General features: G+C 38.0%; 1 protein-coding gene across 2 annotated transcripts in view; it reads right to left on the bottom strand.

Annotated features, from left to right (window-relative positions):
* The window catches only part of LOC145681168 (ecdysone 20-monooxygenase-like), a 163,420-nt gene that overhangs the window by 33,671 nt on the left and 112,878 nt on the right, over positions 1–16,871 (bottom strand). For both annotated transcript variants that reach the window (XM_081752629.1, XM_081752628.1), the window contains exon 2: positions 4,731–4,856. In XM_081752629.1, coding sequence (XP_081608755.1) covers positions 4,731–4,833 — 103 coding nt within the window. In that variant the 5' untranslated portion in view covers positions 4,834–4,856. The remainder of the gene's footprint in view (positions 1–4,730; positions 4,857–16,871) is intronic.

Raw genomic sequence — 16,871 nt, 5'->3', positions numbered from 1 at the left:
CACAAAATAAATGACAGAAAAAAAACGTACGAACATTGATTAAAAAGTAAGTGCAATGAACGTGTAAGAGTAAAATATATGATATTAATGAAGCTGCAGGTGCAAGTAATTTTCCTGAATGGTTATAATAAGCGGAAATGCATGCAGGATTGAAGTAAAAGAAGACGAAGAAAGTGCATGACTTTATAAGATTGGAGCTATTAAAAGATTAGCAGTTACTCGCTAATGCAGGATATGTGTTCTGCTATTTTTTGTCATTTAATAGCGCTCTAAATAATTACCACTGCAATAAACCATTGCCTCTTTCCCTTTCTTAATGTCAGCCCCTAAACACTTTCTGATGGAACTTAAAACAAGAAAAGAAAAGAAAAAAGATAGAAAGAATATAGCTACGACGGCGGAAGTTATAAACCTAATATCGTATGATTAAAAAAAAAAAAAAATATTTCCATGTCACTACATTCTTTCGAGAATAAAGTGTGGTGATAGTGAAAACAACGAATTCCATATTTCAACGGATTTCTTGGCACCTATGTGTCTTCGCCTCCCCCCCCCCCCAAAAAAAAAGTCTGTCCGTCAGGATATGTGTATACGCAGGAGTAGAGGTGACATCGTTCAATGTATCTGGACCAAATTGTAAACTTTAGGTTTTTATAAGATTCTGCAGAGGGGAGGGGATCGAATTTTCTTTCTACACTTACAAATAAGTGGAATATACTGAAGAATGCAAATAAAAGGGGAAAAAATATGTTATTTTCTTAAAAATGGCTGTAACCTTTTTTTTTTTTTTAATTGGAACGGGCACAAAGTACTACAGAATATTTGTACTGGGCTCAATGTGGCAAAGAAGGTCGCACACACTCCATTTACGACGTTTGGTCGTTATGAATTTGTGCAAACAACCAGGACCGGCCTAAGAACAAAATGCTGTGTGTCAGTGGCGTAACTAATGGCTGGGGGGCCACCCTGCAGACAACATGGAATTGGGTCCCTTCTCTACGTACTACATCAAGATTTGGTGGGCTCGTGATGGCTTGGGCCCCCCTGAAATGCGGGGTCTACGGGGCCCTTATTTACGCCCCTGCTGTTTGTGCAAGAACAAGTTTTGGCGCCCCTTACAATGAAAATGGGTATAGAAAACCCTCCAATGCTTTCAAGCAACATTTTTGTTTGTTAAACAAAAGTTATTAACATATTCAAATGGATAATTTCATTCAAAATTACATAACAATTTAAATTTTTACCATATTACTTTTTTTACTTTTCCTCATTTCGGCTCCCCAATCAAAATCGCATGTGTGCAACCGCACACGTCGCACACGCCTTAGGCCGGCCCTGCAAACAACTTAAATCTGATATTATTCTCTGGACTCTCAAGCATGTTCTCTTAGGTACGACGGTGGCTGTGGAAGTGATAACATTTTTTAGTGTGGTGCTGAGAAAAGGAAGGGGATTAAGTGGAAATTTTACATTATACACATTTTATACAGCATCTCATTTCTCAAGAATTACACATACACACATCCAAAAATATGCTACACTATTCCATTTCACTAATTTCTAACTTTTTTTCGAATTTTTCTACCCCAACTATCTGGGTAACTGGCCCTCTGGAACTCTCTCGATTTTGACATTCATATATCTCCAAATAGGTATGACAATTTCCAATTTTCTAGATTTTGACATTATCCATACCCAATCCTGACCTAATTGCATTATATTTCAACTTTCTATCAATTACATAATTTTACAATTCAGGCAATACGACATTATGGTCGACCAATAAATGCAAACGGCGGATGATTACGAAAGAATTTATGATATGATAATGTAGGAGAAAAATTCATTAAGATGATTTCTCATGTTAAACGCATGCTAAATTACCTTGTGTTTGACTATGCTGTTTCAGTATTCATAATCTGTTTCCCGATCAGAAACAGTGCCGCATGCAACTGATTACATATACACGGCGAGTCAAAAGTCCTGTACCGCGTGTCAGGTAAACGGCCGCCATCTTGCTGTTCACCACTTTGAATCTCGGTCAAATAGTTTAAATGAAGGGGTGATATGATACATCAAGCATTGCTAGAATTTTCAGAGAAACTCAATGGTGTAAGCAGATTTAACGTACTGTAATAACTTTGAAGTTATAAGCACATGAAACTCAAATTTAACTCTTATTTCCAGGTGCTGAGTCATCGAGATTATCAAGATGTAGGATGGTAGAAGTCAGGGACGTACGCAAGGGGAGGGTCCTGGGGGTCCGACCCCCCACGAAATTTCGACTTTTGTGTAAATTTAGCCTAATTTTAGGGGTAATTTTAGGAATTTTAATATAAAATACGCTCATATTGAGTTTGGACCCCTCCCGAAATAAATTCTTGCGTACGCTACTGGTAGAAGTGCTCGTGCTGTAGCTCGTGATTTTAATGAAAGGCATCCTCAATATACTTCAATTTGGAAAGCTACAGTAGCACAGTTACTGACCAAGTTCGAAGAAACAGGTACAGTCGAGGGCAGGCCACGAGCAGGTAGATCCAGAACTGCTACTGACGAAAGTCAGCTACGGCAGCGCTCACATCGTTTGTTAAATCTTCACAGCGCAGTACAAACCGATTATCACTGGAATGTCACGTTAGCCAAATCTCCATTTGTATGATGTTAGAGACGCATAAATAGCATCCTTACAAGCTGTAGCTGCAGCAACATCTTTCTGAACATTACCCAGATCGGAGAGAGCAATTTTTCGAGTAGGCAGTGCAACAATTGCGGCAGGACGTCAACTTTGCAATGCAAATTTTGTACACCGATGAAACAAATTTTTATCTTACAGGGGAGCTAAACAAACAAAATCTAAGGTTGTGATCTTTTGTGAACCCCAAGTGAACAATCTGTGTAAAATGGTTGGTAGGACAGGGAAAATTATGGTGTAGGCAGGGATCTGGAAAGACACGTATCATTGCTATCTCTAACACTTTAACTGCAGAACGTTACGTGAAGATGTTAGAACAACTCATTTTTCCCTCAGTGTTGGCCCCGGGATGCAGCTTTCCCTTATTTTACCAACATGATGGGGCGCCACCTCATTATAGACTGCAGGCTCGTCAGTATCTGGATGGACAATTTTCTGGCCGATGGATTGGTTAATGTGAGTCAGTGAAATGGCCTGCCAAGTCATCTGATTTATCAGCTTTGGACTTTTACCTATGAAGTCACCTAAATGCAATGGCATGTGGCGAAAAGACTAGAGACCTGGATCATTTGGAGCAACGATAGAAGATGCATGAGCAGAAATCACACCTGAGACACAGGCCCGTAGCCAGCCCAACAATGTTGGGGGGAGGGCCGACCCAACCATATTATAGTTCATTTGCAAACCTACCGTGAAAATTTTAGCGGGGCCAGTGAAAATTTAGGGGGGTCCGGTCCACTCTACCCCCCCCCCCCCCGTGGATACGGGCCTGCTGCGACATTGATCCATGTTCACACAGCTTGGGAGATACGTCTACGGAGATAGCGCAACACAGCCAGCACAAGGAACACATTTTGTAAGGTAATCTGAGTTTAATGTGCTCCATAAACTCATGCACTCCGTGAGTTCCATACTTTCATGTGCCGAGTTTCATGACAAGGAAAACACAATTTTTCGTTTGATATTATGGGCCTATGTCTAAGAGTAATGATCAATGTTACGCAAATCATGTTTTCTAAAATTTGGTCCTTTTTTAAGGACTTATGTCGAATATTTTGAAGTTTGTTTCAGCTCTCCTGAAAAGTTTCCTTTTTTTGGTGGGGGGAGGGCTTATGTCCCTTTGACCTCTAGCTATAGACATATGAGCATATTTATTTTAGAAGTCGTAATGTTTTCAGTGGGTGACAAATTGGAGTTGGGTATCAATTACAGTAGAGTTCCGAAAACTCGGCACTCCATAATTTGGCAGTTAGGATAACTCGGTCACAGCCTGAAAAACCCTGCACGCAGATCCGTTCAAGTATTTTTCTGAAGTCTGTCTTATTAAGTAAATTACTGTACAGTGTAGACCCTATATTCATTAATTTTCATTTTCATGTACAGTAAACTCTATGCCTTCATAAATTACGTACTTTCCCTTTGTTTAAGGATAATATTGGGCAGTTTATTCTCTGTTGTTTAGGATTTAAATTTCTGGACTTTCGACATCTATAGTCATGCTAGCCCGTCACGTTTGAGGGATGACGTCCGTCGGCGAGCACACTATCCAAGGAAAGGGAAGGAAGGAGGCGGCCTGGGACCTATAAGTTAGGTACCACCCTAACATTTGCCTGGTGTGAATGAGGAAAACCTCATTCAGAGTGACTAGCCTGAAAAAGCTGTTTACACTATTTCGACCGAGTGTCCCCACCGGAAATCGAACCCAGGACTTATTCTCTGTTGTATTCACAAGTAACCAATACATACAAAAACAATACTGTATTTTCTGAGTATAGTAGTATTCGGCAGTTATTCTTTTAATCCTATTCCCGATAACCCGGCATTTTTACAATCTCGGCCACCCTTCGGTCCACATAAAGCCAAGTTTTCGGTACTCTACTGTATTTTGTTTTTGCTTTTAATATTCATACTTTCAGAATTTCATGGCAGCAAAATTTCCTCTCTTTATTCAGCTTTCTTCTATCACACTAACAAGTAATATGTGAAAAGTAAACGTATTTAACATTTTGCAGTTAATTTAACAATGAACACTACCTACCTTTCGCTGTTCCCTTTTTCTTCTTTACTCTCCATACTTCGACGATGATCACGAAGGCAATGATTGCTATTAGCCCAAGGAAGTCTACCATCTCCAGAGACATTTTTGTAGAAACTTTTTCACTTGCTGTGAAGAAAAAGAAAAAAAAAATTGTTAAGTGCGCCATATTAGCAATTCAAGATATAAGAAATAAGAAAAACAAAGTTAATGTAGATAGCTTCATATATATATCCAGGGTATGATCAAGGGAGGGACTAAACCATAGTTTGCCGCTTTATCCAGTGCAAAACAGAGTTGAAGCCCATTTCATCCAGTGAAAGCTGAGCGTCAAGGGGGGCTATAGCGCCTATAGCCTCCTTTGAATCCGCATATATATATATATATATATATATATATATATATATATATATATATATATATATATATATATATATGTGTGTGTGTGTGTGTGTTACTTCCATTTATTTGATCGTTTATAACGAGGTCAGAATGCCTCTAGTACTATAGGATTGTCCAACTTGCCCTGTACTAAGATATCATTAGCTCTGTCCCGTGGATCAAAAAGTTCCAATATATTCCAGTCAAAAATTTTCTTGTAGTCCTTATAATATCTGGAGAACTACATCACTTAACTCAGTATAATGTGCCTATTCTGTTTTTTTTTTTTTTTTTTAATACTCGATTTAAGGGTCGTTCAAAAATTTTGTGGTCCCTGATTAAAAAATGCATCAAAAGATCCAATATATTTCAATCAAAACTGTCTTTTAGGCCTTATATCTGGAGAACTACATACAGTGTAGCCAAACCCAAACTATCACTTAACTAACTATGATGTGATTATTGTTTAAAAGTAACGAAAACTCAATTTAGGAGCCGTTCAAAGACTTTGTGGCCCCTGACCCAAAAACTAATTATTGGCTAAGATCGCAAGCTTGTCGTGCATTTTTTGATCATTCCTAAAATTCTTGGCCAAAATCGCAATCTTTTGATCCACTTTTTTTTTGGGGGGGGGGGTCATTCCTAAAATTCTTGTTCTCAAGGTATGACATAAACATTATTTTTTTGTGTGTTTTTTTTCCTAGTAAATACAAAACATTAGTTTTTGAGATAATTTTCTTTCTTGTTCAGTTCAACGTTGAATCATATGATCTGATAATTAATTTGAGAACGTACTTTTTGTCAGCTGACGAACAGAGTTTGAGGCCGAAAACCATTATTCATCTGTCTATATCCACCATACTCTTCGGATATTGCACCATACGATTTCTGGTTCTTCCCAAAAATCAAACCCGTGCTAAAAGAGAGACGTTTCGACGCTATTCCCGATATTGAGATTGTGACGACGTCGAAGTTGAAGACTCTAAAGAAACAAGGGTTCCGATCGTGGAATTGGAATATGTGCAACGTAAGTCAAGGGAAGTACGAGGCGCATCCAGAAAGTAAGTTTCCCACGCGTCCCATACCTAGGAAACGGTATGTTGCGCGAAGCGAGTGTGTGTACGTGAGAGAGTAAGGTCCAATGGCGTATGCGCCAGCAGAACTTCCCCAATTCTCTAAGTAGCGTCGTGGCAGTGATTGAAGATTTGGCGTTCCTATTCCAGCTCCCGCCGCGTGTGAAGTGCGAGCAGTGATAAAGTTTTTGAATGCACAGGGCATAGCACCGATTGGAATCCATCGTCAGCTGATTTGTTGCTAAAATATCAATGCTGACTCTGTGCGCCTTGCTTTGTGTTCTAGGGTCAGTTGCTTCAACACAAAACTTCTTTATCAACAGGCACTCCATGACAGTGGTGTGCAATAAGGAGCGGAAAATCTGCAGGAACTGCTTGCTCATGCCGTTAGGCCCATGGACCTGGCACAGCTAACGATAGATTTCGATTGGTGCTATGCCCTGTACATTCAAAATCTTTATCACTGCTCGCACTTCACACGCTGCGGGAGCTGGAATAGGAACGTCCATCTTCAACCACTGCCACGACGCTACTGAGAGCATTAGGGAAATTCCACTAGCGCATGTGCCATGCTAGGATCTTACTCTCTCACGTACACGCAGTCGCTTCGCGCAACATACCGTTTCCTAGCTATGGGACGCGTGGGAAACTTACTTTCTGGATGCACCTCATACTTTGAAGGACATTCATTCATATTTGATGTAAGGTTATTACTTTTTCGTAGTAATATGATTCCCGTACTTTTTTGATTACGCTTCACATTTATCTAAATAGAATTGAAAGTTCCGGGAGGACAAAAGGATCTGATCCCACCTGGCAATGCCTAGCTACTCTATAGAGAGAGAAGTTAGTTATTTTTGTATCGACTAAGAGACCGATAAATACTGTTACGAAGTTCAAAAATAGAAAACCCAGCAATATAGAAACTCAAAGGTGGAACTAAGGCAGAGTGGATAATAACTACAACCATAACTTGTAATAAGTGAATCCATGCGATAATGTTTTGAGAGACCGAAGCCGAAAATTACTCATTTTGTTCGATTGATTAGGAGGAAGCCATATAAAAAGACACCGAACAAAAAGAGAAGGAGAAAGAAAACTTTGAAAAGGAGCGGACGAAGAAATGGACAAATGGCGGCAAGAAAGTGAACAGTTGGTATCACAGACGGAAGAAAATGTATATATAGTTTTTTTTTTTTTTAATATATTATTACTATTTCCTTGAAATACGACTCTATGAAAAAAAAAAGCTCATAAGAAATGTTCCTTTCGAATTTTGCTTTTCATTTATTTTGTAACCTTTTAAAGAAATGAAAAAAAAAAAGTTTTAAAAAACGAAAAATAAGAGGCGAAGAAAGAAGAATTATCGAAGAAAAGGAAACAGGTTAGTTTCCTGTTCCTTCTGATACTCGCCCCTCAACCTTTTAAGTCTGCTCAAACATTATCTCAAATCACAAGTGGATTAAAAAGAAAGAAAAAAAGAAACGAAAAGAAAGAAAAAGAAAACATTAACTGGTTTTCCGCAAACCATGACTCCATTCGTGGATTGAAATGTTCTTCCAAGTTGCCAAAAGCAGACACAGCTGGCGATGGAGATACCTCCGCTGTTTTTTTTAAATTTATTTATTTTATTTTTCTGTTTTTTCTTGTGCTTGAGAATGACCTTGAAAGTATGCATCATCTACAGCTATGAAAACATCAAACTTCTCAACTTCCATCATATTGTTTGTATAATTGCGTACAAGTTTCTGTAAATAATACTGCTACAATATGAGATGACTGACCTCTGTAATCCGGATAACTGTAAATAGAATATTGTAAGTTATGTTAATTTGTCTTTTGTTCCTAGTTACTATATTACATTTAATTTTTCCAGTGGCGTAGACAGAAATTTGTCAAAGGGAGTTCAAGTACTCAATTTAATTTCCATTTGGACTATATATATATATATATATATATATATATATATATATATATATATATATATATATATATATACAGTGGCGGATCCAAGGGGGGCTATAGGGGCTATAGCTCCCCCCTTGACGCTCAGGTATACACAGGATAAAATGGGCTTCAATCCTGCTTTACACTGGATAAACGGCAAAATATGGTTTACCCCTCCCTTGATCATATCCTGGTCCCGCCCCTATATATATATATATATATATATATATATATATATATATATATATATATATATATAATTTTAGAATCCGCAATGACTTGAAGAAACGAGTAGTTGAATTATGCACCACGGAATCCACTTTCTTTATTACGATAAAACAAAGTAATACATTTCACACAGAACCCAGTTACTAATTGTAGCGAACTGCTACTAGGATCCAATTCGTTTTCCATATTTTAAACATTTTAAACCTAACACAATTTTTTTTCTCCGTAACTTCAGCGTAAAATAAGCGAGCATAGGGAAACAGATAATATGAATTAAAAACTAGGAGGCCAAAAAGAGTACTGCTAAGGTACCTATTTTAGTTAGTAATCGAGGTAATTCTTGAAAAGCAAACTCATGTCTTGGATTGAAGAGTTGACTGAGACACCTTTGTTTACTGATAGAATCAAGTGTCGAAGAGGATATAGGTTCTGTCATCAATTCTACGGTCTGTTTCGAATATTTTCCCCGACCATTTCTTTGCTACTGTGCAGGTTGCATAGAAACTAGGGAATGTTATGCATTTTAAACGGGATATGACATTACCCGCGATTCTATATCCTTCTATTAAATGGAAATGCAACCAACATTTCTTTGCTACTGTACAGATTGCATAGAAGCTAGAGACTGTTACAAATTTTAAACGAGATATGACATTACCCGCGATTTTATATCCTTCTATTAAATGGAAATGCAACCAACATTTCTTTGCTGCTGTACAGATTGCATAGAAACTAGGGAATGTTACAAATTTTAAATGGGATATGACATTAGCCGCGAATCTATATCCTTCTATCAAATGGAAATGCAACCAACATTTCTTTGCTGCTGTACAGATTGCATAGAAGCTAGGGAATGTTACACATTTTAAACGGGATATGACATTACCCGCGAATCTATATCCTTCTATCAAATGGAAAATGCAACCAACATTTCTTTGCTGCTGTACAGATTGCATAGAAGCTAGGGAATGTTACAAATTTTAAACGGGATATGACATTACCCGCGATTCTATATCCTATTAAATGCAACCAACATTTCTTTGCTACTGTGCAGGTTGCATAGAAGCTAGGGAATATAACTTTTAAACACGATATAAATGGCCACCATAAACGTCACCGTTAGCCCCGGTGAAGATGTTAACGGATTGATTCCATCGTGTGGAGTAAAGGATGGATATACAATCTTATAAAACAGCATTGGTCCTAAAACAGCATTGTAAAAAAAAATGCACGCCTATGTTCTGCTTAATACATCAGAGAGGAAAGTGAGAAAATAGGGTGGTAAACTCTATTTCACACTTCTTATAGTTTCGATTGCACTTCCCAACTACGAATTAGCTGACCCTTTTCATGAAGTCACAAGACCAACGCTACCAGATGACGGAGGACATGTACCGTCAGTGTTTTCGAGTAGCTGGAATGGAGGTTAAGATAAGGATATTTGTGTGCCTCCAAAAATGTGGAAAAAATACAGGCAAAGAAATGGAGACTGTTGAAAAGTAAAGAAGTCTGTAGACTAAGATGTTTTGGGCTTCTCTCTTTCTCTCTCTCTTTAATAAAACTAAAACTTGACTCGGGAAAACTTGTTGATCATTACATTCAGTATGACCCTCATACTGTGGATTCTGTAATATCTTGAAAAAAAAAGTGGGGGGAAAATAGTACAAAGCTGATGATAATATCTAATACTTGAGCCAAATGCTAAATTTATTCTCTAAATGCTTTGTTAGTAAACACAAAACTAGCCGACACTTATTTTTCACGTGGTAAATATAACAGGAGTCAGGAGGTTCATTGCTACGATTACCTAATACCAGAGCCGCCCATGAATAGGAAATAAAGTTTTATAAAATGAAAAGAGAAAAAAGAAAGAAAAGAAAAAGAACACTACCAGCTAAAACAATCATGCAGGCCTGAAGAATGATTTTTATTTGCACGTAAACGCTCCCTTTAAGCACGCTTTGTTTGTAAAAAGCTGAATGTGCATTTGCTAATTCAGTCACGTGCTCTTACTGTTAGAGAGGAAGGAAACAAATAAATGGATGTACTTAGTAACAGTGCGTGACAAAAGAACTCATATTTCCGGTTAAAATTTTCATAGTCGTAATTCACTTTTGGTCAAAAGAATAAAGAACTTTCATTTCATATATTATTTAGTAAAGAACAAATAAAATCACTTCGTTTTCTTATAATGATTACGTATAATTTAAGTAGAATACCCTTTTTCGGACGGAAAGAATGACTTTTAAAGTATGTACGAACTTTTTCGAGCTTTCAATATACAGTAATCCTACAATTTATGTAAGTGATGTGTTCCGTAAACCTTTACGTAAGTACAATTTAAGTGACTTAGCTTGCGCCCCTTTATTGCAATGGAGCCCGGGTTCGACTCTCAGTGGGAGAGACTTGAAAAGTCTGAATGCATTACAGAGGTTCGAGTTTCAGCTTACACTGTAGATCTACGTCTCATATAGCCTCGGTGCTTAAAGGGAGCACTAAACTCCAACCTACCAACCAAATGAAGCCAGGTTAGCCCGTCACGTGTGAGGGATGACGTCCTTTGGTGATCACACTATCCAAGGAAAGGGAAGAAAGGAAGAGGCCTGGGTCCTTATTAGGTATCATCCGGGCATTTGTCTGATGTGAATTAGGAAAACCCGGAAAACCTCACTCAGGGTAGCTGGCCAGAAAGAGCTTTTTAGACTTTTTCGAGCAAGTGTCCCCACCGGGACTCAAACCCGGGACCTCACATACTTTTCATCCCAACTGAAGCTGCTCAACTTTATTTTTGACAAGTAATTTAAATCCCTTTCTCCTCTAGGGTATGCGTACAATACAGTCCCGAAAACCCGACACTCGATACTCCGGTAGTCCGGGCGAGGCCGCGGTGGCTCAGTGGTAGAGCATTCACCTCTGGTGTATGGGGTCCTAGGTTCAAACCCTGCTCCCACCAAGTGAACTTTGTGATGGACAAACACCGTGTGCGTGGGTTTTCTCGGGGTTCTCCCGTTTCCTCCCACTTTCTTCATTCCACCATTTCATTCATTACTCATCATCACCGTCTCTTTTAGCCTAGTCGGCATAACCGTGAGACGTAAAACTCAAAAGTTTCATTTTTTTGCCCGGTAGTCCGAATAACTCGTTCACATCCTGGCAAGGCGAAAAAAAACCCCGCGCGCAGATCCCTTCGAGGTCATTGCCCGGTAATTTTCTGAGGTCTGTCTTATCAGCTAAATTACTGTACAGTGTATATTCCTTAATTTTAATTTTCATGTAGACCTATAGTAAAGGCTGTGTAAAGTACGTATCCTTTGTTTAAGGGTAATTGGGCAGTTTATTCTCAGTTGTATTCTCAAGTAATCAATACATACAAGTACAGTACTGTATTTTCTGAGGAAACACTCATTCTTTTCTAACTCCATTCCAGATAACCCAGCATTTTCACAAACTCGCCCACATAGCACAAGTACGTCCATGGGATGTCCGAGACTGAGCCGGCAACGGACGACGGGACATCCCAGGATTATCCGAATGTGCTCCCGGGACATCCACAGGATTTCCGCGGGAGATCCAGATGTCCGCTAATATCCCGGGATACGGGATATTCAACGGGACTACGAAGGGATGTCTATTGGTTTTCCCTCGGACCTCCTGTCCATCTGGGACGTCCCGTGGACATCCTAAATGGGAATACTTCACGACGTACAATGCAGGACGTCCATGGGATGTCTCCTCATTGTTCCGATAATCCCGGGAACCGAATGGGATGATTGTGATCAAAATGGGACATCCCAGGGACGTACTATGTGGGCGGCCACCCTTCGGTCCAGATTAGGGCGAGTTTTCGCCACTCTACTGTATCAATCAAAATGTCATGATATCAGTAACGACGTCAGCCTTAATTTCTTGAGGAGCACGCGGAAAGACAAATCAATTTTAGAGGGGGGGGATAGATTTTACCGAAAAGGGTAGCTCAATATTACTTGACACATATTACAATACTTGTATGGTACACTCGCCAACCTTGACTACTCTGGCGTCGTCACTGCAAGGCAGAATAAAAATGCAATTTGAGCTAAGCAATATGTTCAAAAATTAATTTCAAAGGCTTCAGCGGTTTTGCCGTGAAAATGTGAATACGATGTCCGTTTCATTTCCATATATATAAGTATATTTCTTTAAATATCAGATGAATGCTTGTTCTAAGGGTAGATACCTTGAAAAGGGCAGACACAAGTGTTCTATCTACCTTTGCCTCCCCTTTTTCAGTCCAGTATATAAAGGTTATTGACTTGTATTTCGAATAATCACCGTCATGCTATACCCGTAGGAAAGAATTCTCATCAAATAGCGTATACTTTAGACCTTCCCTCCCCATTGCCTTTCGAAAACCACCCCCTGAGTCTACACTAAAAAAAAAAAAAGTAACTAAGGGTTGGAAGATGGGAAAAAAACGTAACAGCTTCATTTTTTTCGCAGGTGATTGACCTCATCTTACCCTCAGGATGGGGGTGGACTTGGAAAGAACCTTAAAAAAAAAATCTGTTGCTTAAGAAAGGAAGTGAATTGTAGATTTTATTCTGGCATTTCCCTTATGCTCGTCCCTCTGATGTCTCTTTCGCCTCCTACATCCGTTTGTGATATCTAGATTTTCTTCTTTCACCAGAACAAAGGTAGGGTTTCTTTTTAAATAGATGCTTCAGTGTTATTATTATTATTATTATTATTATTATTATTATTATTATTATTATTATTATTATTATTATTATTATTATTATTATTATTATTATTATTATTAATTCTTTATAACATACATTGCCAGGTATATTCAAGGAATATTTTGTTTCATTTATATAATATTTCTTTTGAAAACAGCAGACAATATTCGTGAATTATTGTTATACCCTGAGATATATTTGAAACCTACTCATATAATTCGCGAAATCTAACGAGCAGCAGAAACAAAAATCCGCTATGGGGCCGCGGTAACTCAGTGGTAGAGCGTTCAGCCCTGGTGCATGGGGTCCCTGGTTCGATCCCATGCTTCCGTAAATGAGCTTTGCGGTGGATAAACAATGTGTACGTGGGTTTTCTCGGGGTTCTTCCGTTTCCTCCACTCCATTCATTCCATCATCGCATTCATTTCTCATCATCACCATCTCCTTTAGCCTAGCCTTCATAATCGTGAGACGTAAAACTGCAAGCTGTCAAAAATCCCCCCTTGGATCTGACCCTCGTTCGGTATAATTTATTACAACCCGTAATGATAAGAACCTTCACTAAAAAGTACTGACACCACAGGAGACTCGGATTCGCTTCCCAACGGGAGCTCATGTGGTTTGGATCCCATGTTACACTATAGGTGCACGTCTCATAGAGTATCGTTGCTGAAAGGGACGCCAAACCCGAAGTCTCACCCACACATAGAAAATACTGGCTTATTTTTTTTAAGAATGGAAAACTTTTGAAAAGAAATGAAAATACAGTCTTTTGGCTGTGTAAAATATGTAGTGGAATGTTCCCCACCCTGTACAATTGAAAATGAAATGAAATCTTTAAGTTTTACGTCCCACGATTATGCCGGTTAAGCTAAAGGAGATGGTGATGATGAGAGATGAATGAAATGGTGGAAGGAAGTGGGAGGAAACGGGAGAACCCTGAGAAAACCCTGCACACGATGTTTGTCTACCACAAGGTTCACTTGGCGCGAGCTGGGATGGAACCAAGAACCCCATATACCAGAGGTGAACGCTCTATCACTGAACCACCGCGCCCCTCTCCACCTGTACAATTGAATTTAATATATTTGTAGGCTCTTGTAAAAAAGAAAAAAATGGATTCATTAGTTTTTAAGAGCATTGTATCTGTAAAATCTTAAGAAAACGCTTTATCATGAGTCATGTGTATTCGCTCAATTACAAATAAATTAATGGATTTAGAAAGAGAATATATATATATATATATATATATATATATATATATATATATATATATATATATATATATATATATATATATATATATATTGCATGTCACATGAACCATACTATAAAATTTTGAGGTGGGGATGTCACTTGACCTTAGAGCTGAATTTACTAGCTTCGTAGAACCCCTTCAAACAGTGATAATTTCAGATTTTCCACTGGGGGAGGGGATTCGTACAAACGGAAGGTAAACATAGTACTGCGAAAACATTGATAACTCAGGTTAACACTATCAGAGAAATACCCTGGAGGAAATCTCCCCTCCTGGGCTACTCTCCAAAATCATCACTTTCAAAAAGATAATCTACTGGTCTCAACAGTTTCTCATGACTATTATTTGTCGGATATAACAAGTGAAAACTTTTATATGGTACATCCGTAAGATAACTTCTGAGTTAAATATGTATTGTGTAGGAATTTTCAGTGTCTAAAGGTTTCGAGAATGTTTAGGCCCATTAAAAAGTACTAAGGTAGTTAAACTTCTGAAGCAAATACATTTGAATGATACGTAGAATTAGTTGTATTTTTGATTCAAAAACACAGTTTTATAATTCTTGATTTCCACAACACTACAAGGGGTAAACACAATTACTTGTGTCGGCACCCACTTTTGGGACAGCGAAATTATAAGAAATGTATGTGTATATATAACAAACCATTGCAACTTATTTTTCTCCGCCCCCCTAATTCTGAAATTGAGTAGAATTGTTAATTAATTACCTGTAATTTTTAACGATATTAAGACAAATTAGCATTGTTTAAAAAAAATGAGTGATAACTTGCGATTTTCCCTTGAGAAAGTCAATTTTCTCTTGCATGGTGCCTACAAACATGATGCCTCCAGTAGATGTAAACAGTGCTCGCAGGTTTCTTTAAGAAAAATTTCCCTCGACAGACAAAATTTTCCCTGGTTTGTTGAGTGTCCAATTTCTATGGCAAAATTAAGCTATATTAAAGGAAGTGCTATATTTGCTTTTTGCTCTCTCTCTCTCTTTTTTTTTTAACTTTTTCCTTCACTTTTTTTAAAGAAAAATACTCACAAATACAGCCACGCAACAGTGGGTGCATGCAGATTATGCTAACAGACACAGACACAGACTACATGTATACATACAGACTATTGAAATTGTATTGGTTCATTTTGGAAGAAAAAAGAAAAAAATTAAGCATTCATATTGGCCAGTCAATCACTGCGAAAATTTCCCTAGATGTTCGTGTTTTATTGAAAAAATTCCCTTTTTTCTTTTTTGGTAAATTTACCTACGAAATTTCCCCAAATTAGGGAAATTTTCCTCAAACTACGAACACTGGATGTGATCCGTGTCTCTGTCAGTGCATATAGAAATTTTAATTTTACAGTTTAAATTACGAATTTTTTCCATGGAACTGATTTTGTAGTCAGATGTGATATCAGTATGAAATCCAGTGAAGGATAAGCTTTAGGCTATATTTAACTTTATTCTCCCTATAAATGACTCCGAGAATTGTTAGTTCGTACAATAATACATATAGGTACGTACCTTTCACTCTTTCTCATTGGCATTTAACAAAACCAAAACTATTGTCGGTTCCTAGGTCCTACCTGTTGCTTATTGTATTATATTGATACCTGCCCACAGCACAGCTGTTATAACCAGAATCCATATGGCACCTACACAGACAATTTCGGTGTTATTATCAAGGGTATATCTTTCCCATTTTTATTGCATCCCGATCGGGACGGGGACCCTCATATCACAAACAAGTGTGCAATGAACAGTACAGAAGAACTGAGAAATATTTTTGTTCCGAAAAGAAAAGAAAAAAAGAGAGAATATATGAAAAAAATAAAAGCTTGGGTTGAAAATGGAAGAACACGCGCGAGCTATACCATCTGGCTTACATTTACCAATGGATTGAATTCAGGGTCGCAAGAACTCTTCTCCTGGTCGATCAAAATAACCCGATTTATGAAACACCTACCTGGCCCGCAAGTAAGCCAGGAATAACAATCAGTCCCGCACACGTGACATTACCCTACCACCCACAAAAAAAGAAAGAAAAAAAAGAAAAAAACAAGCAAAAATGGTTCTATGGGATGTTGTTTCTATTCTTGTGTCGGTGGTTGTAAAATTGTAACAAACAAGCTTCTTACAATGATAAAAACAACCCAAGGTCAGTCATACTTCATTTTTACTTCTCCATGTCTAGCCAGCTTTTATAACAACAGCTGTATGTATCGTTTAGTCAGACTTTTCAGCCTTCTTCTTCATCTTCATCTTTTAACCTATAAAAAAGACTAATAAATTTTGTGCGATTGTGGCATTTACCACTGCATAAAAATGAGCGTTTCATACGCCCATAGGATTTGCACAAAAGAAAGAAAAAAAAAAGTATCTATATAAATACCGCCATCGGATATTCTGCCATTTTCATGCGGTCTTTTTCAGACGTCCTGATTTTCTTGTCCTATTTTTTTTAAAAACGTATCTCGGTCCTAATTTGAACTCTAGTAGAACTCTAAAGCTAAATTTTTTATGTGCTACCTGAAG

Source organism: Thermobia domestica, chromosome 3, assembly GCF_964235325.1.
Source record: "Thermobia domestica chromosome 3, izTheDome1.hap1.1, whole genome shotgun sequence".
In the NCBI taxonomy this organism is placed as follows: domain Eukaryota; kingdom Metazoa; phylum Arthropoda; class Insecta; order Zygentoma; family Lepismatidae; genus Thermobia; species Thermobia domestica.
The sequence above is the reverse complement of the archived record's forward strand: the minus strand, read 5'-3'. Positions and strand labels throughout refer to the sequence as shown.